At 36.5% G+C, this 22151-nt stretch overlaps 1 protein-coding gene across 13 annotated transcripts in view; it reads right to left on the bottom strand.

The window, feature by feature from the left end:
• Nucleotides 1-22151, bottom strand: part of HERC1 (HECT and RLD domain containing E3 ubiquitin protein ligase family member 1) — a 156828-nt gene that overhangs the window by 35978 nt on the left and 98699 nt on the right. For 5 of the 13 annotated variants that reach the window (XM_084886215.1, XM_084886210.1, XM_084886216.1 and 2 more), the window contains exons 38-51: nucleotides 20488-21263; nucleotides 19031-19229; nucleotides 16177-16337; nucleotides 12536-12652; nucleotides 11801-12032; nucleotides 10700-10824; nucleotides 9495-9715; nucleotides 8300-8568; nucleotides 7264-7316; nucleotides 6306-6506; nucleotides 5178-5352; nucleotides 2454-2724; nucleotides 2105-2318; nucleotides 765-1021 (exon numbers count right to left, since the gene is read on the bottom strand). In XM_084886215.1, the coding sequence (XP_084742341.1) occupies nucleotides 765-1021; nucleotides 2105-2318; nucleotides 2454-2724; nucleotides 5178-5352; nucleotides 6306-6506; nucleotides 7264-7316; nucleotides 8300-8568; nucleotides 9495-9715; nucleotides 10700-10824; nucleotides 11801-12032; nucleotides 12536-12652; nucleotides 16177-16337; nucleotides 19031-19229; nucleotides 20488-21263 (3271 nt within the window). The remainder of the gene's footprint in view (nucleotides 1-764; nucleotides 1022-2104; nucleotides 2319-2453; nucleotides 2725-5177; nucleotides 5353-6305; nucleotides 6507-7263; nucleotides 7317-8299; nucleotides 8569-9494; nucleotides 9716-10699; nucleotides 10825-11800; nucleotides 12033-12535; nucleotides 12653-16176; nucleotides 16338-19030; nucleotides 19230-20487; nucleotides 21264-22151) is intronic. The other 8 variants (XM_084886221.1, XM_084886219.1, XM_084886212.1 and 5 more) reach the window with 5 other exon arrangements.

Below are 22151 nucleotides of genomic sequence, written 5' to 3'. Positions count from 1 at the left end.
ACCAAATCATTTCAGTTATCTGAAACCTGTTGAAATCTTTACTAAACATGTTTATTTAATTTAAAAACATATTTACTTCAATAAAATATAAATACTGCAACATTATTTGTATGTTTTATAAAATAACACATACTAAGCAATGATTTTTTAAAATATATTTTTAGTGATTTCAGAGAGGAAGGGAGGAAAGATAAAAACATCAATGATGAGAGAGAATCATTGATCAGTGGCCTCCTGCATGCCCTGTACTCAGGATTGAGCCTATACCTAGGCATGTGCCCTGCCTGGGAATCGAACCAGAACCTCCTGGTACTTAGATTGATGCTCAATCTGAGCCACACTAGCCAGGCAAGAAGTGATTTTAAAATTAGTGAAAAGAGGCCAGTTTTCATTTCCTAAACTGCCCCTGTCACTGCTCAAGGGCCCAGTGGGTTATATTCAAACAGTGAAGCCAATGTTTTTTCCTCTTGCATGTATAAGCCTTGATCTTTTGTGAGGCTATTTCTTTGGTTTTCTTTTTATTCACCATCTGAGTCTCCTGTTTGTATAATTTTATATCAAACAAACATACAGAGAGAGTTGGTAACTGCCAGCTAAATATTGATAACTGTGTGTGTGTGTGTGTGTGTGTGTGTGTGTGTGTGTGTGTGTTGTGTGGTGTGTTGGGGGGGGGAAAGAGATGTAAACTTTGAGCTCTTTAAGAAGAGCAGAAACTATTTTATCTTACAAAAAGCGATCAGCACACTTGCACTCAAAATACATACTCTGTTCTGATGAGCCTCCAACTTGATAAAGGAACATTTTCTGAGATCTCCTCCCATATCAGCAAGTGTTTGTGGAGTAGTTTGGTTGTCGCGGTCGTGTGCAGCAAGAGTGCGCACAAGCTGTTGAGCAGCCCATTGCCTATGCTGTGAGGACAGCCTGGAGGACAGGCAGCAAGCTGCCAGGGCGTTAGCCAGCTCCAGAGGGCCTACAGCAGAAGGATCATAGGAAGGATGGACATGCAATTGAGCAGTTAAACCTGCTTAAACAAAATAATGAAATAATGCACAGATGAGAGCTGGTGGTGGTGAACAAACAAAAATGGATTAACCCATATCTTTTAATAACTAGTGTTTTTGCAAGCAATCATTTTACTAACTTAGGCATACAAGATATAATAAAACATTTATCTCATCTAACTATAATAAATCAATATAATAAATAAAAATGATTCACTACAAATGCACATTTATATTCATTAATCAGTAAACAGTCTTTACTCTAAGGACACATAGACTAAGAAGGCAGCAAAAATAATTTTAAGGCCAGGGCAAAGGCAGCATGCTCTAAAAATAAGAATTTGGCCTTTGCAGCTCAAAAGTGACCTTAATAGATAGTCAAGGGACTGGGCTGAGATACTAAGGCCCATCTCTCTTGACCACATGGTCCTGATTAAAAAAAAAAAAAAAAGGTAGCCAGCAGTGATTAAATACTCCATTCAAAGGGTTATCATCCTAAGACAGAGAAAAACAGCACTACCATTATCTAAATCTTATTAAGAAGACCTATCAGGGTTATAATCTATGGCGGTGATTTTCAACCAGTGTCACGACACACTGGTGTGCTGCAAGAATTTTTAAAACATGCAATACCTGACTATTTAGTCAGGGGGCACTGACCTCTTTTCCCTTACTGTCAAATAAAAAGAATGACAATAGCCCACACAATAGCTGTTCCATGTGAATGAATCAAATTACATCTATTATTTTTGTCAGATCAGCAAAAAAAACATATTTATTTGGTGTGTCACAGAATTTTAGTAATTAGTTTATGTATGCCATAAGATGAAAAAGGTTGAAAATCACTGATCTATGTTGACTCAAACCATAATCTAATAAAAAAAAATCTAATCAAACAAGACTAATTTGGTAGGTTTTCTAATATTTATTTTCATGCACATTGAAAAAGTATTCATGTACTTCTTTTATAATCTAAACTTAAGAAGTATACGTTATGTAATTCACCATATAGAGTAATGAAAAACCCATTTTAAAAAACATGAATCAAACCGATTATACAAATTCATTAGAAGATTGCATAAATTAAATGGTATGAAAGTTACCTTTCTTTTCAACTTCTGACTTATCATAGTTAGGTCTCAGTTTGGCCCCTTTGTCTGCTAGTAATGCCACAAGGGCCTGAGTTACAACAAAGTTTGGGGAGGTCACAAGCTTATTCTCTTCAGCAATTCCTCGGAGAAAGCTGGGTAGAAACTTTCGCTGAATTGGATCATCAACTGTAGTTAGATTTACACCTGTTGCAGCAGAAATCAAGTTCTGAAGAGGCAATTGGAACAAATAGGTTTAATTTTTACATATAATTTTGGAACAAAGATTTTATCTCAAAAGGCTCTTTTAAGAATCGGTTAGAAATAAGCAATGCAACAAGAAAAGCACTGAAAACTAGCTTACCTGTGTACACAACTGCACTAGGAGTTTTGCAGCACTAGGAGTGTTTGATGCCAGACATCCCACTGCTGTGCTCAGATAGGCCAGGCAGGAGATGGGTTTGTTGGCTTTGCTGTGCCCACCTCGTGAGCGTTCTGTGGTGCTTCCCATGGCAGAAGGGCTGGTGGAGAGGCCAGCTCTCCCTGCTGCAGCCAAGCACATTAATCGAACCAGCGTTCGGATATCTGTGAGCCCCAGAGATTCAAGACCAGCAGCCAGGCTACAACTGGAACCACTGCCAGGAAAGGAAAACACTTCAGATAGATGAAGATAAAAGTTTTCTTAAGGGATCATTTGGAGCCCTGTATATCATCCATAGTACAAAAAAACAAAACAAATTAAAGGCAAGCTGCACTATCACTAATCATACATGTCCTAAGAGATGTCCAAAAATATTATGTATGCTAGAAACTGTTATTGAAACTTTAAAAAAATACATTGATGTATATTTGAAGAATAACTGAATTACTGATGTGTAACATACAGGAATGTTCACAAAACATGAATTTTCACAAATTGAACAAACCCATGCAACTTCCAGATCAAGAAGAGAACATTGCCAGATCCTCAGAAGCATGCTTGGGCCCTTCTCAGTCACTAGGCCCTCTAACGTTACCACTATCCTCACTTCTAAAGCCATAAGCCAGTTTAGCCTGTTTTTGAACATTGTATAACTAAAATAATAGAGTGTTCTTTTGTGTCTGGCTTCTTTTGTTCACACCGCTTGTAACAGACTCACCCATGTTGTTGCATCACAGCAGTGGTTATTTATTTTCACTGATGTGTAAATAAAATGTACCACATATTTATCTATACAGATGGTAATCAGGTGATTTCCAGCACAGTGCCATTATGATAGTGCTGCTGTGTTTGTTCTTGCTTATGTCTTTGGTGTGTATATGTAAGCATTTCTGTTGGATGTATGCCCAGAAGTGAACTGACTTCTGGGTCATGGAATATGTTAATATTCATCTTCAGTTGGTACTGTACTATCAGACAGTTTCCCAAAGTAGTTGTACCAATTTATTTCCTCACCAGCAGTGTATGAGAGCGTTAAGTGTTCCACATCCTTGCTCACCTTGTTCCCGCAGTATTTTAAATTTTAGTCAGTCTGGTGGGTATGTAGTAGTATCTCATTGGGTTTTCATTTCTCCAAAAACTAATGAGATTGAACAACTCAACTTTCATGTTCATTGGCCATTTAGAGATCCTCTTTTGTATTATTTTGTATTTTGCCCATTTTGGGATAAGTCTTTTTCTTATTGATTTATAGGAATTCTTTATATTTCTGTTGGTTATATGCATTGCTAATATCTTCTCCCATTTAGTGACTTTTTTTTTAAACTTTCTGAATTAATGACTTTTGCTGAACAGAAGTTCTTTTTTATAAAAATATATATTTTATTGATTTTTCACAGAGATGAAGGAAGAGGGATAGTTATAAACATTGATGAGATAGAAATATCGATCAGCTGTCTCCAATAGGGGGGGATGTGCCCTTGACCGGAATCGAACCTGGGACCTTTCCGTATGCAGGCCGATGCTCTATCCACTGAGCCAAACCGATTTCGGCAGAAGTTCTTTTTTAATGCAATCCAATATATCAATCTTTTTCTTTATGGTGAATGTCTTTTGTGGCTTGCTTAAGAAATCTCTGCCTATCCCAAAATCAAGAATAAATTCTTCCTATGTTATCTTTTGGAAACATTATTGATTTACATTTTACATTTGATGGAAGAATCACTTGGAAATATTTGTTTTATAGTGTGAGTTTGGGGTCAAGACTCATCTTTCTCTTATGTGAGTAAACCATCTGACTTAGCCCAGGTTATTGAAAAGACCATCCTTTCCTCATTGCTCTGCAGTATAAACACTCTCATAAATCAAGTGTTTATCTACATGTGTGAGTCAGTTTCTGAACTCTTCACCACCACTGTCCAAATTGTCTATTCTTAAGCCAAAACCTCACAGCCTTATCTAAATTTTATTTTGAGGTGTTTTTTTTTTTCAGGGTCCTTCTATCTTCAATGACAGTTAAATACCCTAGCTCAGTGGTCGGCAAATTCATTAGCCAAATATCAACAGTACGATGATTGAAATTTCTTTTGAGAGTCAAATTTTTTAAACTTAAACTTCTTCTAACGCCACTTCTTCAAAATAGACTTGCCCAGGCCATGGTACTTTGTGGAAGAGCCACACTCAAGGGGCCAAAGAGTGTATGTGGCTCACGAGCCGCAGTTTGCCGATCACGGTCCTAGCTTGATCATTTCTTAAATGGATGACTTTCAGGTACTTCCTTTTTTTTTTTTTTTTAACATACTCCATAGTCTAAACATGGCAAGTCTTCATAATGAAATCTGCAGGTTGACTTAGCTACACGGTTGATTAATTCTCCAGAAAAACTCATTTGACCTTTTATTGCTACCTTGTACCAAATGGATCAACAGCCCGAGTTTCCCATTTCAGATAATAAAATGTTTGTAGTTGAATCAGTTACTATAATGGCATTATTTTCTACCTAAGAAGTGCCAAGTATTAACTGAGTGAACAAATCAGTAGCAATGATGACTATGTCCAACTTCTGTCATTTAATAGTAGATATTAAGTTTCTAAAAATTCTATCTCATCCTCTCAACAATACCAGACTCCAGTCTAACTTAGCAAAACTTGACACAAACTAACACCTACCTGACTGAGAGAAGAGACAGAGCCCTCATGACCATGGTTCTGGACAGAAGTACCTGAGCAGCAGCAGTCACTCTCCTTAGAGCCACCACTCGGTCGTGAGGGTTTGCTAAGGCAGCTGCCTGCTCACCTAATGTTATTCTCCCAGAGGAACTCTTTTCTACAGATCCATGGCAACCTGAAAAACAAGATTTTGTTTAGTTCTCAACATGGTAAAGAAAAAAATATCTAGACTACTGAAAATTTTCTAGGTTCTAGGCAATAAGGAAATACAGAAAACCAAAGTGTTTTGCTCATCTGGAACTTTGTTAATCAGAAAATTCCTTGGGAGAAACAGATACTTCTAAGTCAATAATCTATATAAACAGGAATGGCTGGCCAACCAGTCACTATGACGCACACTAACCACCAAGGGGCAGATGCTCAAAGCAGGAGCTGCATCCTGGTGGCCCATGAGCTCACACAGCCGGCCAACCTCCCCCAATCCTCTTCCTGGCTGGCCGGCCAACCTCCTGCGGCTCTCCCCGCAATTGGGACTGGGTGAGACAGCCCCAATTGGCCCTGATCGTTGGCCAGGCCTAGGAACCCCATGGTACATGAATCTGTGCACCAGGCCTCTAGTCTATTATAAAAGAAACATGATTCTTAAAATATTTTGGTTTAATTTATTTTGCTCATGTATCATATCTGCTGATATTAAAAAATACAGAAAAGACATAGTTTTAAAAATATGCTTTTTACACATAAAGGGTCATCAAGACTGTTCCAATTCTTTATTTTGTATTCCCTATAGCAAAGTTACCACAACTTCTCATTTAAATTAAAAAAAGATGGCAAAATAATTTCTAACCAGTTCCAGGGTTCTCTTATCACAAAGTTAAAAAAAATCTTACTCATATTTTATCAAATTTTTAACACTTTGCTATTTCATAAAAACCACAAAAATCAAACCTTAATATTGTATTATACCCTCAAAATATGTTAAAACAACTGGCTCAAAATACTTGATGGGGTGAGAAAATGTTGAATCCTTATTCTTCTTATTATTTACCTTTGCCTTCTTATTATTTATCTAAAAAATAAATTAATATAGACTCTATGAAATCCATGCCAATTAGCATGTCAATTTACCTATTTGCATCAGAGTTTCTTCCATACTGTTTGTGGCTGTAACCATTGCTACTGATGCTCCCAATGGATCACTGTCAGGGAACTGAACTGGTTCTGGTACAATACGCCGATCGTTTAAACCAAGTGGTCCAGCAAGTAATTCAAATTCTTCTTCACCTGTTAGCTTTTCATCTTCATCAACATCCAACATGTCCCAGTCTTCTGAAATTTAAATAACATATGTATGGTATTTGAATATAAACATGACATGACTCTGCTGGCAATGGTTATTTTAAGATATGTCTAAGATGCAGATGAACTACAATAAAAGTCCAGTGCCCACAAAATGAACTATGGCGCCATCTCCTGGTGAGTCGACAAACTGCACTTTTAAGGCACAGGGATACTAGCTGGGAAATGGAGTCAAAGCAGTCAAATCCACTTTCCGCCCCCTCTTAATTCTTTCTTGTTAAAAGTATTACATAAGTCTCCTTTTTTCCCCATTGACTTTTCTCCAGCTAAGGCAATAGCAAATGTTACAGCTGGTAATGAAGGTTTTAACTAATAAAAAATATTGTTATAGGATCAACAAAGTGTTTTTAACTTTTTCTATAATAAGTAGGAAATGAGTTGTTTCAATGAAATGAGTGCTCTAGATAAACTGATGCTTGCTTTAATTTTTCTTTTTTGCTTTCCTCATCTAGGATATTGAAAATGTATATACACTTCCTCCACTTTGAAAACAAAATGCCAAATAGAAATTCCATTTTGTGGTAAAACTAGTATTTCAACCTGGTCCTTTTCCTTTAACTTTTAAAACTAGGGCCGATGCTATTAAACTATCTTGAGCTTTTTAGGGACAATTTAAGTTAACATGTAATAAATACGAACACATAAAGGGAAATTTTAGTAACCAGATGTTAAGCATAAGGTATACATAAATATATGTGTAAAATAAAGAAGCTCTCAAAACAACTACCTTCATATACACTGTCCTGCTTGCCAATTAGATCTGGAGCTTGTCCCTTGTACCTGCACCAAATATGAAGAACAGTGTGTTTTTACATAAAACAGTTAGTACCCAAAAATGCAAATTAAGTCATTAGAACATTTTAAAAGGTTATTAATAAAGCAACACAAAATTAAAAAATGCATTTCATGTTATGGGCTAATGTAATAAAAACCATTGATATATAGGCAGTACACACTTACTTACAAAATCAATGACTATTTCAATAATTACTGGGGATGTTTCTGGGCCACCTAGAACTTTTTAAATCAAAACCTCTTCCAGAATGCATTAAAGATTTTAATAGTCAAAAACCATACTCACTAGAGATTAATTGCTATTCTATGATATAAAGATATTTTAATGAAAGCTCATTTAATCTAAACAATCTATTTTTTCATGAAGGAAAAGATATTAAGATATAAAAAATATGGTAAAAACATCAATGAAAAAAATTAACCATAAGCTTCCAAAAGGGCTGGGACCGGTTTGGCTCAATGGATAGAGCGTCAGCTTGGGGACTGAAGGGTCCCGGGTTCGACTCCGGTCAAGGGCATGTACCTTGGTTGCGGGCAGATCCCCAGTAGGGGGTGTGCAGGAGGCAGCTGATCGATGACTCTCTCTCATCGATGTTTCTAACTATCTCTCTCCCTTCTTCTCTGTACAAAATCAATAAAATATATTAAAAAAAAAAAAAAAAAAAAAAAGGCTTCCAAAAGGTTAAGGCAAGGATCCTACCCACAATTTGTCAACAAGTCAAAAGTAACACGAACTCCAGTGAAGGGCCTGCTGATAAACCACTGTTCCTGGACTACAGGTCCCCAGCTCTGACAGGAACATGAATTCCTCAACCTCCTCCATCCTTCCTACTCCTAATCCAGCAATCACAGGACTTCAGGAAATGTTAGAAAGTAACTCCTAACATGAAAAAAGCTATTATTCCCATATCTTTAATTACTGAGGTTATCATTCAGAGGGACTGGATCGCCATACAATTTCAAGGTACCTTTCAGAACTTGTCGTCTTGGATTTGGTCTTCAGGGCTAAGTACTTTTCCCTGCAGCTGCCACAGAGCAGGTAGTATGGATTTCCGCTCCCACATTCACCACCGAACCAGCCATCAACATAGGAGCCATTGCTGCGGTAGCCCTGGCGGTTTGCACTGCGACCACAGCCTGGGTGATTTCTCTTCATGTGCTGATTGAAGCTGACAACACTGCATTCACACAGTTCACACACCACCACTTCTTCCCTGTCTTCAGACTCACAAACATGCTGCACAAATGATTACATATCAAATTATTAGTCAATTTAACACAAAATTAAGAAGAGGTCAACAGATTATTGATATTAACTATTTTATTTACATATGCTGGAATATTTGCAATATGTTCATTAATGCTATATAAGAAATTTCTTTCAAATCCAAATTCATATCATACAATCTTAAATTGGGTTTTTTTCCCCATTCCTTTCTCTAATAAAAGTAACTGACTACTTTACTGAAGAGTTAATAAAAATGACCATCTGCCCCAGCTCAAATGATTTTTTAAAATCCCTCTAATTCTTTAATCTAGTCATAACATGCATACCTATTTTCTGAATTTCTAAGAAGTTATTAGGATTCATTTATCTTATTAACCTAACATGGTAGATGCTCTTTCCTGTAGGACTTACACCTGTGAGCTTTTCAGTTTCACTGCTATAAAAGCATAATGCTAGATAATGTAAACGTCCAAACCCACCATGTACCCTGATCCTGGATAGAGGTATTTATAAGATCTAGGTGGCACTGGTTCCTAGAATGAGGCATTAACAGTGATTAAATGAAACCTGAAGGAAAAAAGCATGCATTCAGATAGCAAGGTGAAAACAGCAGCTATGTTATATACTCAGCAGTCAACTGAGACATGAAGCCTGTTTTGTAATCATCTTTGATATTAAAATCAAATATTACCACAATACAGCTCTATTCATCTAGAGAGAGAAGCAATAAAATCGCACAGAAAAAGCAAAAAGAGAGACTTTTTCTTATTAGTTTGCAAGTATGAAAGAAACATTAGCCATTAGAGCCCCAAACTTCAGGATGAGATGTAAAACTTTTCAGTGTTACCACCCTAGGCCAGGCTGTTATTAGTAAGCTGCATAAACAAGAGGGCAGGAAAAGAAGGCAGAGCAGCGCCCGCTGCAGTCACACACACCCAGGTAGGCCAATCCAGTACCTCTGGGATCCACATTCCCAGAATATCATTTTCACTGGTCAGGTCTTGTCCAAACATTGCTTCCATTGCTTCATCATCAAGATCAATTTCCAATTCCTCATCTAAATTAAAGTCATACAATGCCCCTGGGTCTTGCTGCAAAGATATTCCTTCTCTCCGACTTTGATTCCTGTGGGCCTGCACAGAGCGGTATAACCCCGCTCAGAACAAAACAAAAAAGGTATTTTATTTGCATGTATAAAATAATTCTGAATATTGTGCCAATTCTTAATTGCCATGCATGCAGGTGAGAGCCTATCTCAGCTAACTTATTGGATTCCAGACTATAAACATAAAATTTTACCTATCAATTTTGCTTCCTCTTTGTTAAATGAGGACAATAGCACTCATACCTGGCAGAGCTGTTGATAGGTTTAAATAAGATAATCCATGTAAAATACTTCATGACGTTTATTATTGAAAAAACACCCAAAAATGTGGGCTGTTATTGTTCCTTTAGGTTTATTTTTTTTTAAATCAGTCTCTTCATTATATTGAATATTAACTATACATCTTATATTTTTTAGAACAGTTTCAACTTCTCTCTGTTCCCATAAATCATGGAAACACTATGCTTTAATATTTCAAGGATCAAACTCTGTTTTGACAAATTACATATCTTAATATTTAATTTGGAAAATAGATTCTCTATAACTTACCCTCCAGAACACAATCCTAGAAGTATTTATTAATGTAATGAAGAAAACTATTTTTGCTTATCTAGTAATGAAGACCTAAGGTCCGCAGAGTACATCAGAAAAGCCAGGGCCTACTTCTTTGGTACAGTGTACTTTTTTCAGCTCGTTTTCACTATTAATATTAAATTTTAAATATGCATCTTCACTCTTAAGTTATAAGTTGCTTGACCACAGAGAGCATTTATGAAATTTCTCAGCATCTAAAAGTAACCAGTCCTTCTGCACCCCCAGGGAACTTAAAAATAAATCTATGAATGTATATTGTGGTTTCAATTTTTGGAAACTATGTAAATATACCGAAAAGTAGTCACTGCTAATGTGGAGGAACTGAGTACTTAGTATCATTAGTTTACATAGTCTGTACTGTTCCTTTTACATTTATTTTAAAATATAAAAGCAAGGTATATAATACTATAACCAAGAGAAGGATGTGAAACATGTAATTACCTGCTCTTGCTAGCAATGTGCGAGCAGCTAAATCAAACTTGTGCCTTCTTGTTACTGCTGAGCGACCCCTAGGTGGTGGTCCACTACCAGAAGCTGCATTCTCTGTGTGATCCAGGTTATCAGGGCTGTAAGTGTAAGTTTGAAAGCAACATGGATTTTTAAAAACTATCATGAATAGAAAGCATAGGTGCATGCTTGCTTCTGATGGTACGTTTTCCTCCAAATATTACTGAGAATAAAATACAGTTATAAAACTTTGAAACGTATCTTTTGTCCCTGGTAAAGCTCCTAAGTTTAAAATGTGTCATACTGCATGAGCAATAATTTTATATGATTTTGAATTATGCCAAAAATGAAATGATGCTTAATGCATGTTCAAATTCAAACTAAATTCCAAATGATTAAATACTTAAAAATTGAAGTAATTTTGCATCCTTGCATAAGAGGAACAAATATTTCAAAGTAAATTACGAAAATATTTACTAATCTTGTCAGAAAAGGTCTGTATATTACATAAGATGCACAAATGATTACATACATATTACTTCACGGACTAAAATGAAAAGTTAAGATTTAAAGTCACAAAAAGTGCAGAAAGAGGAAGATTTTTAGGAAGGACTGTAAAATATATTATAGATCATTTTGGGCTAGATATTATCACAGATTTTAAAAAGGGTATATTGTACAGATATTAGAAACTAAAGAATAAAAAATAAATCTATATTAAGAGCTAAAAAAGGCTTAAAAGTCAATTTCCATCAAATGCATTAATTAAATCAATTGCCAATATTAAAATGAACATTGTACTTCATATCACCTATATGAAATAAAATTATTTTATTTTTCAGATTCCTCTTTTCAGATCAATTTTATATAATTTTTTTTTCCTTCTTTCCCTGAAAACATCTATTCAAGATAAAACTGGTTATGTCATTCTTACCCTTCACAGAAACATAAACTTGAAACTAAAATGTCCACTTTTCATATATATCTTATCAACTTTACATACATTAGAAGCTCCTATAAAAGAGAAACAAATGGGGCTTTTGGGGGTTCCACTTATAACACACTGAACAGAAATATGGAGGATGGGAATTTCACCTTTCACTAAAGCCTTCCTCCATTTCAGCGGCATCAGCCGATGGTATGTCTCCTGGTGACTGCAAATAACAGGGATCATTTGATTTCCCAGCACTGCCTAGAACTGCTGCTCCATGCCTTGAGTCTGCTGTGCTGCCTGACTGAGGCTCTTCCTCATCCTCATGCCCAGGGTGCTCTATCATCCACATGGCAAGGACAGTGATGTTCTGGGCATCAGCCTCTCCTCGAGCACCTGAACAGGGAGAAAAGCAAGACTGACACTGACTTTGGGCAAAATAATTAGTTATTCATGATAGTGTCTGTTATGATGCCACTGTAACTAAACTTGATGTTAAAAAAAAAAAAATCTTACCAAGCTTGCCCTGACCGGTTTGGCTCAATGGATAGAACGTTGGCCTACGGACTCAAGGGTCCCAGGTTTGATTCTGGTCAGGGGCATATGCCTTGGTTGTGGGCACATCCCCAGTAGGGGGTGTGCATAAGGCAGCTGATTGATGTTTCTCTCTCATTGATGTTTCTGTTCCCCTCTCTCTCTCTCTCTCTCTCTCTCTCTCTCTCTCTCTCTCTCTCTCTTTCTCTCTTTCCCCTCCCCCCTTTCTCTCTATAAAAAAAAAATCAATAAAACATATATATTTTAAAATATTACCAAGCTTTATGGCCTCTTAAAAAATATTGCCCTTAATAAGATTAAGTTTCTTATATCTGTACATAGTGATATATAAAAACTTATCCTACCTGTGGCTTCCATGGCTTTGGCAATCTGTCGGAGGGAGAACCCCATTTCCAACAAGGGTACTGCAATTGCTGGAGGAGGAGGAGAAGTTGAAAGCCTACTGCTTGGGTCTGACAAGGCTGAGACAAAAGAAAGAGAAGGAAAGAACTAAATATCACTATATAACAGGAATAAAGTGTTCTCAGTATAACCACGGTTTCTTAATATAGTTCAAATTCAATGCATTTATTCTAGCAAGAATTCATTAAATGTATGACTCTAACTAACCTTGTTATAGATTACGGTTTTTCATAAAGATAAACCTGCTAATATAAAATAAAACTGCTGAAATAATGTAAAATATTTTATTTTGAAATAGTTACCTACTTACAAAAAATTTCATACTTAACAGACACTTTCAAGAGTGCATATTTTACACCTGAACTGAGACTTCTTTGCAGACAATCTCCCCTGAATACACTAATATATAACTCCTACAAATAAGGACATTCTCCTGCATAACCACACCACAACTATCAAAGTCAGAAACTGAAGAATATTATCATCTAATCTAGATCTCATTCCAGTTTCACCAAAAATCTAGGTAATGTTCGTCACAGCAAAGGATCCAATCTAGGATCCCCTTTGCATTTATTTACTTTTCATGTTTCTCTTAAGTGTTCAACTACTCAGGTACTTTGAAGATTATAGGCCAGGTATATAGTATAATGCCTGTCAATCTAGAATTCTATAACAATAAAAATATTTTTCAAAATTAAGGTGAAATAAATTCTTTCAGACATACAAGAGACAAAATAATTCATCAGCAGCAGATGGCTACAAGGAAGCCTTTCAAGCAGAAAGAAATGACACCAGATGTAAATTTGGATCTACATAAAGGAATAAAGAATCTCAGAACTGGTAAATATTCGAGTAAATATAATCCTATCCTATATAATAAAAGAATAATATGCAAATCGATGGAACAGTGGAACAACTGGTCGCTATGAAGCACACTGATCACCAGAGAGCAGATGCTCAATGCAGGAGCTGCCCCCTGGTGGTCAGTGCACTCCCACAGGGGGAGTGCTGCTCAGCCCGAAGCCCAGAAGCCGGGCTCACAGCTGGTGAGCACAGCAACAGTAGCAGGAGGCTCTTCTGCCTCCTCAACAGCGCTAAAGGTGGCCGACTGAGGGCTCCTGGACTGCGAGAGGGCGCAGGCTGAGCTGAGTGGTCCCCCAAGTGTACGAATTTCATGCACCGAGCCTCTAGTGTGTGTGTGTGTGTGTGTGTGTGTGTGTGTGCATGTGTGTGCGTGTAATTATCTTTTAAGGAGATTCAAAAACTTATATATATATATATATATATATATATATATATATATATATATATATATATATATATATAAATTTATTTGAATCTCCTTAAAAGATAATTGCCTGTTTACAGAAAAAATAATAACAATATATTATGGGGCTTTATAACACATGTAAAAGTTAAAAGTGTAACAACAAAAGTACAAAGGCTGAGAAAGGGGAAATGAAAGCAAATTGTTGTTAGATTCTGTTAGTATACAGGAATTGATAAAACATTATTTAAAGGTAGACTGTGACAATTAAAGGTGTATACTATAAACCTAAAAGTAATTTCTACAAATATACAAAGTATAATAAACCAACAAAGGAGATGAAATTTAAAAAAATCATTTAATCCAAAGAAAGTAGACAAAGGGGACAAAGTACAGGTGAGATAAACAGAAAGATGGTAAATTTAAGCCCAACCATACCAATAATCACACTAAATGTCAATGATCTAACTAGTACCCCAATTAAAAGGCAGAAAGCATCAAATTGGATTTTAAAAGGCAAGACTTAACTATAGGTTGCCTTTGAGAAACTCACTTAACATATAATACACAAATACGTTAAAAGTAAAATGATGGGGAAAAAATATACCATCCAAACACTAATGAAAAAAAAATCAGAAGTGGCTATATTTATACCCGACAAAACAGAGTTAAGGGCAAATAATATTACCAGGGATAAAAAGAGGTCAATTCCTTAGGAAGACATAAGAATACTAAATTTTTATTGACTCAAAGACAAAGCTTTAAAATACATGAAACAAAAACTGATTAATGAAAGCGAAATAGACAAATCCACAATAACAGAGGTTTTAACACCACTCTCAATAATTTATAGAATAAGTAGACCAAAAGTCAAAATAACAAAGACTGAGATAATACTAAAAACCTACCTGACCTAACCAACAATTTATAGAACATTCCACTCAATAATAGCACAATACACACTTTTCCCAAGTGCATGTGGAATATATTTCAAACAGACCATATTCTGGGCCATAAAACAAGTATCAATAAATTTTAAAAATTTTAATTGTACAAGTTATGTTCCTTGATGATAATGAAATTAAATTAAAAATCAATAAAAGATATCTGAAAAATTCACCAAAATTTGGAAACAAAATACTGTACATCTAAATAATGCCAAAGGACATAGCATAGTAAATGAGAAAGTACTTTAAAGTGAATAAAAAATGAAAACACAGCATTTCAAGATGTTTGAATTGTAGCAAAAGCAGTGTTTAGAGGGAAATTCATAGCACTAAAAATGCCTATATTATTAGAAAAAAATAAAAGGATAGTTGCCAGATGGGAGGGAGGCTGGACTGAAGGGGTAGGTGAAAAAGGTGAAGGGAGTAAGAAGTACAGATTGGCCCAGCTGATGTGGCCCAGGGGCTGAGCGTCAGCTCATTAACCAGGTCATGGTTCTATTCCCAATCAGGGTGCATGCCCAGATTGCAGGTTCGGATCCCCAGTAGGGGGATGCAGGAGACAGCTGACCAATGTTTCTCTCTCACTGATGTTTCTCCTTCCTCTAATATAGGTAAAAATGTACATATTTTTAAAAAGTACATATTGGTAGTTACAAAATAGTCACAGGATATAAAGCACAGCATAGGGACTATCTATCTATCTATCTATCTATCTATCTATCTATCTATCTATAGAAATATGCTAATTAATCAGGACACAGTAAATGGGTCGACAGGACAGAAGTAGGTTGCACACAGCGTGGGGGGGGGCGGGGGGGGGGAGGGGGGCGTGCCTAAGCTAGGAGAGCCTGATCAGCAGCGGCCACAGCTGCTTCAAGGGCCAGAGAGCAAGGCAGGGCCAGACCTCTGACTCGAGGGTGGGCAGCGCTGCGCAATTTTGAATCGCATGCTGGGCTCCTAGTAGTTTATAATTTTGTAATAATAATAATGTATGGTGCCAGGTGGGTACTAGATAAATCAAGGGGATCAACTCATAAGTTAAATGAATGTCTAACCACTATACTATACACCTGAAATTAATATAACATGGGATGTCAACAGTAATTGAAAAAATTTTTTCAATTTTTTTAAAAAGGACTAATGTAACTGATGTACAGTATATTATTTCTCTCCTGAATAGCCATAATTCCATCTACAGACTCAAAATACAGAAGATAGCTCATTTTGATGGGGCAGACTACTCCCCTTAATTATTTAAAATCACTACTTTTATTTTCATGAAGACAAAGCACAATGCCTACATGATAAAATCTCACACATTTGGAATGTCAAGACGTCTGGGTGTCATAGCACATGATAATACACGCACCTGTGCGGTTAGCTGGCCTTGTTGACTGGGAATCAGGAGAAGTTAAGCTTTGCCTTCTTCCTACTTCATCAGAAGGAGAGGTTGGTAACGATGATATTGGAGGAGTCTGCGCACGACGTGTGGGAAGTACAGTGGTAGTTGGGTAACTAGAGAACATTTGCCTTTAAAGAAACAATAGTTAGCATAAAAATTCAATTATAGAATACAAGGGTGGGCAAAAGTAGATTTACAGTTATTCATATGGAAAATAATTTAATAATTAATAAATAATACAAAAATAAACTCTTATACAACTGTAAGCCTACTTTTGTTCCACCCTGTATATACATCACAGTCTTATGAAAGAATATGTGACCTGGAAAACTATATACATTAGTTATCTAGAATTAATTGGGGTGAGGAAGACTCCACAGTTTAAAAAATCTTATCTCATAAGATAACCTATACAAGTAATACAAAGTAATCTATACAAGTAATTATAGGTTTTCATTTGTTCAGCAAAATGCCAATAATAGCATGTGGGGGAATATAGCAATTAATAGAACATTTTTTAAAATTCCTGTCTTCAGGGAGCTTTCCTCTACTATGATACCAAAATGACAGGATATTTTGATAGGCATATATAGTAGTTACAGAATAAAAAAACTTGTAAAGATAGATAACTTACAATTACTTCAAATATAAATTTACTAGCTAGCCATGAAATTATTCACATGGATTGAACATAATAACCTATAGGTAAGTTATAGAAAGAAAAGATAACTGCTCAGTCACCCAGCACAACCGAAATATAGCATAAGAATGAGATACCAGCTGTGTAAAGCGGACAAGGTATAGAGAGGCAGACCCCTCAGGGTGAGAAAGCAGGCACTGGGTAAAGAAGAAAGTCCAGGAAGCTCCTCACTGACTGCTCTTTTGATTTGTTCAATAGTAATAACTTTTTAAGCATCAAGACAGCATTGTCGACACAATACAATAATTGTGGTAAGATCATATTTATGTAAGAGGCAGTTGTTCCCTGATTTTTCTCACCTTAAGTGATATTCAGAAGGCAGACACAATTGCAGCTCTAATATAGTCCCAGTCAATAATAGGAAAACAAAGACTGAGAAGAAAGGAGGAGTCACAAGACCTGGAGAATGCCTCTGGGAGCAGGGAGCATTATTATACCACTGAATCCCATGCCTACACTGCAGAATTTGAAAGGCAAAAGGAGTCACAGTGCTATTGATCCTCTATGGATGCCTTGAATTCTATTAATTGCTAGAGGGATTAAAAACCATATTAGAATATTCTACCATTTCTCTCTTCTTGCTTTCTTAAACAGAAGCATCTCCTGGATGTGTGTTACTTAAGTAAGAGACCTCAGAAGCAGGAGATGTGTGGGGACTGGGCAATGATAGTTACTAAGAATAGTGCTCTTTCTGCCCCAAACCAGAGAAATAAATCTTAATATGTAACTACTGCATCAGAATTATTGAAGAAACAATTCAAATGCAAATTATGTGCTCCCACCAGACCTAGTGAGAGACTTGGGGAATACATCCCCGGAACTTTAAAAAGCCTTCCAGGTAGCTCTTGTGATCACCAAATACTGAGAATCATTACAATAATAGCCACTCTACCTAAGAAGTCAATATACACACTGGGGAATAATAGTGACCCATCAATTAAGAGAAGGGGAAAAAGAAATAAGAAAAAAAGATACTATTAGTTTTCCTTTCTTTTATTTCTCTTAAGCCCTAGGTAAGAAAGCTCACAAAATAGTCCCTCCCTAGAGATCTTCTCTCAAGGTTTTTGGTTTGTGTATACATCTGGCAAACTGAAGCAAACAGACACTTAAACATTATTTGAAATTTACAAATCAATTAAAATTAATAATTGGGATGAGGAAGACTCCACAGTTTTAAAAAATCATTATCTCATAAGATAACCTATACAAGTAATACAAAGTAATCTAAGGTTGGTTGAAGAAGCATCATAAGATATGCTCTTTCACTTGAAAAGTAGACTTGCTTGATCTATACTAAAAAAGCCTTGGGGGTGATCAGGCCAACATGGGAGGGCAGTTGGGGATGATCAGGCCAGCAAGGGAGCAGTTAGGCGTCAATCAGGCCAGCAGGGGAGCAGTTAGGGCACAATCAGGCTGGCAGGCAGAAGCGGTTAAGGGCAATCAGGCAGGCAGGCAGGCAGCCAGGCATGTGAGCACTTAGGAGCCAGTAGTCCCGAACTGGGAAAGGGATGTCCACAGGGATCGGGCCTAAACTGGCAGTGGGACATCCACTGAGGGGTCCCAGATTGGAGAGGGTGCAGACCGGGCTGAGGGACACCCCCATTCCCCCCATGCACAAATTTCATGCACTGGGCCACTGGTCTTATAATAAGGAATAAATAAAAAATAAAGAAATTTTCTAGAGGGAAAATAACCTGAGAAAAGAAAATTATTTAAATTATTTAATGGAAGCAAGCTCTTTCTTAAAACTGTAACAATCAAAATACAAGTATTTACTTTTTGAGGAAAAACATATTCAAACACCTAGCCAAAAAAAAAAAAAAAAAAAAAAAGAACCATTATAAGGAAATAGAATAGTGCTGGAATACCTGATTGGCAGTGGCACCACTGATTAGATCTGGGACCACAACTAGCTATGAGACTTGGACAGTTGTTAAACTTCTTCTGAAGGACATTTCCAACGTCAGTAAATTGGGTTTGACCATATAATCTCTTAGATTCCTTTTAACTCTAGAATGCCTTGATTTAGTTGGGCACATTCTTCATAAGAGAATACTAGGAACTGTGTGTTCATAACCAGAGGCATCAAATATGGCACAACTTAAAGGTTAAATTCCCTACCTGAGGAGACTTAGTGGCATCACTCCTGGGGACTCAGACGCAGGCACTGTTTCTGTATCAGTGACTGGAGTGGTGGCAGTTGTGGTGTCCTCCAGCGAGCTGCTCATAAAGGAAGTCGTGCTCGAGGCTGATGGGCTAGTGGTAACTGGAGTCTGCGCCTGCTGGGCTGGGTCACTTTCTTCAGCTTGTTGATCAATCTCTATAAACCAAGGTTAAGAAAGTGGTAAGGATTTTTTTTTTCAAATGTGACATGGGAATGGAAAGCTTTTAACCTTTAACTTGGAAAGTTTATAAACGTATTTCATAAATATAAATTCTATAAAAGATTTATAGAAAAAATGTTTTTACATCTACAATGAATTCACTATTGTTCTCATAATTGTAGACTCTACAGACAAAAAAAGGAACAAGCCCTTGTAATTATTAATTTCTTTTTGTTAGGAAAGGTTCTCTTAAAAATAAAAACAAAAAAATAGTCTCACTTGTGTATGTGAGATGTGACCAGAGATTCTCTAAAGATATTTTATCATTAAACTGTATTTCCTTAGCGCTTTTATTTTGATGCCTATCTTCAGTCTTTAAGCAAGCAAAGACGAAGACATGTAAATACAAGAATATGAAAACCTAGACAGAAACTCCATGCTCTGAAAAAGACAATGGCTCACAAAACAAACTACTCCTAAAAGATTGGGGGGAGGGGAGGGAATAAGTTGCTACAAAAATAGCTAATTCTATTAAAGTTTGCTAAATGGCCACATACTTTCATAGACATCATGATCTTAACCCTCATATTAAATGCACCATGCACCTCTCTCTGCCTAGTCACTGCCTAAGCTAAGACAGGAAGGAGGGGAATAAAGAAAAAGGAAAGAAAGGAGGAAGAGAAAGAGGATGGGAAGAAAGAATAAAAGCAATTGAAGTTTCATTACAACAAGGGACTTTGTTTTGTTCATTGCTGACTCCTCAGAACCTAGAAGAATACCTGGCACATAGTAGGCATTCAGTAAATATTCACTGAATCTCATTTTAATCTTAGAATTCAAATTACCTCCAAAGGTGAGGATAAAAGATAAAACAAGATTTTTTTTTTTTTTTTGCATACAGTACAGAATCTATAAAAGTAATCCTTTAAAATGCCTCTGAGAAGTCATCAGAATAATATATATTTTGAATCATATCAATAAATACTTGAGTACATTTTGTGGCATGAATTAAATTTCAGTTTTACAAAATGTAGTAATAATTATTAAATTTAAATGCTTTATAGATCTAAAACAGAAAATTATAGGTAGATTATTAATATAAAAGAAAAAAGAACTGCTCACCTTGCAAAGAAAAAATGACATGAAAATTGCTTTTGAAAAAAAATATATTTTTACATCACTTACAGAGTACATCAATTCTGACAATTATAATTTCAACAGCACAAAAGCATTTTAAAAAATTAGATAACATACCTTGCTTAATTTTGCCCCCAAACTGGTCTTCCAAAAGCCCACTGACCACTAATTTATAGATCATGGCTTGAGCTCGTTCCAGATCAGCTAATCCCAATGCTCGCTTTATGGGGGACCGCATGACTGCTCGCTTCACCATGTGTCGCATCAAGAACTGCAGGGCTGCACGCATCTCCACGTCTTCGTGAACAACTGGAGAGCTTGCACAGTCTGAGTTGTGGCCATTTTCAGCCAGAACTTTTGGTATCAGCAACAGCTCAGCATATTTACTACAGCCAAGAAGAGCACTAAGTGACTTCATAGCACCAAGGTAGAGGTAAGACAACTGGACTGCTCTAATTTCTGTCTGGGGTATGTCATGGTTTTTGGACATGTGTTCATGATTTTTTCTCTTTCCTTCTGTTATTTGGTGTTGATATTCCACACCTGGCAGGGTTGGATCTAAAGAAAATGAAGCTATTTCACCTTCTGATTTGGAGCTTGTGGTACCCTGACTTTTGACATCGTCAGATGTTAGGCCTGTTCGCATATCTAAAGCAGATTCACTCTCAGTTTTCTGCTCAATGTCCCCTTTCTCTTCAGACTCATGTCGGTGTTTTTTTTCATGTCGCTTGGTGCTCTGTTTGCCCATGTCTTCATGAATGCCAGTCAGATACGTGAGGTCCAGCAGCACAGAAGCCGTCAGGCCTCGGAATCGCGCCACGTCAAAAGGCAGTGGTTCACAGGGTTCCAGATTATACAATGGAGTATCACTAGGCGACCAAAAAGTTGGGAAGCTTTAATAAAGATCAGAATGACACAGGAAGAAGCAAGTGAGGGATAGACAGGAGGAAGGTACAGAATATAATGTAGACAAAATAAGATGCATCATGTACACACTACAGAGAATAATCTACACAAGCTAGAGAAGACATTACAGAGAAAAATTAGTCTATTATAAGAAAATGGGGAGATGCGATGTTAAATGCAAAAGCAATGAGATGTGCATGTGCTTTCAAAGAATATTTACTATAATATAATATAAGCCAGAAATTAGCAAAATTTCTGTGAGCCAAAAAGAAGTATGGGGTGAGCAAAAGAAGGTTTACAATGTGAATACATGAAATAGAGTTTATTCTTGCATTAGTATTTATTCTTGTATTATATATCTTTCCATAGAAATCACTGTAAACCTACTTTTGCCCACCCCATATTTTAGACCTTGTAGGCCAAACTCTGTTGCAATCTTTCAACCCCACCACAATAGTGTGAAAATGGCCAATGATACACCTAAATGAAAGGATGTGGCTATGTAATGTTATTTATAAAAACAGGAGGTAGGCTAGATATTTTCTGACAATTCCTATTGGAAGTTATTTGGAAATTCTGTATAATAAATATAACTTATGTGGGTAATGGCTATTTATAACCTATTCCAGAAAGGCATTGTTTAATTTTAAAAAATTGCTTTGTAATTTTCAATTAATGCTTCTAATTTATAGTTTAAGCAAAAATATAATCACATATTTCCTGATATTTGGCAAGAATTTCCGGAAGTTTAAAAATGTTATAAGTAGCCGAAACCAGTTTGGCTCAATGGATAGAGAGTCGGCTTGGGGACTGGAGGGTCCCGGGTTCGATTCCGGTCAAGGGCATGTACCTTGGTTGTGGCAAAGTACTCCCAC

Source organism: Pipistrellus hanaki (assembly GCF_964339955.1).
Source record: "Pipistrellus hanaki genome assembly, chromosome: 1".
NCBI lineage: Eukaryota > Metazoa > Chordata > Mammalia > Chiroptera > Vespertilionidae > Pipistrellus > Pipistrellus hanaki.
Note: the sequence above shows the minus strand (reverse complement) of the source record. Positions and strands in the feature narration are given on the sequence as shown.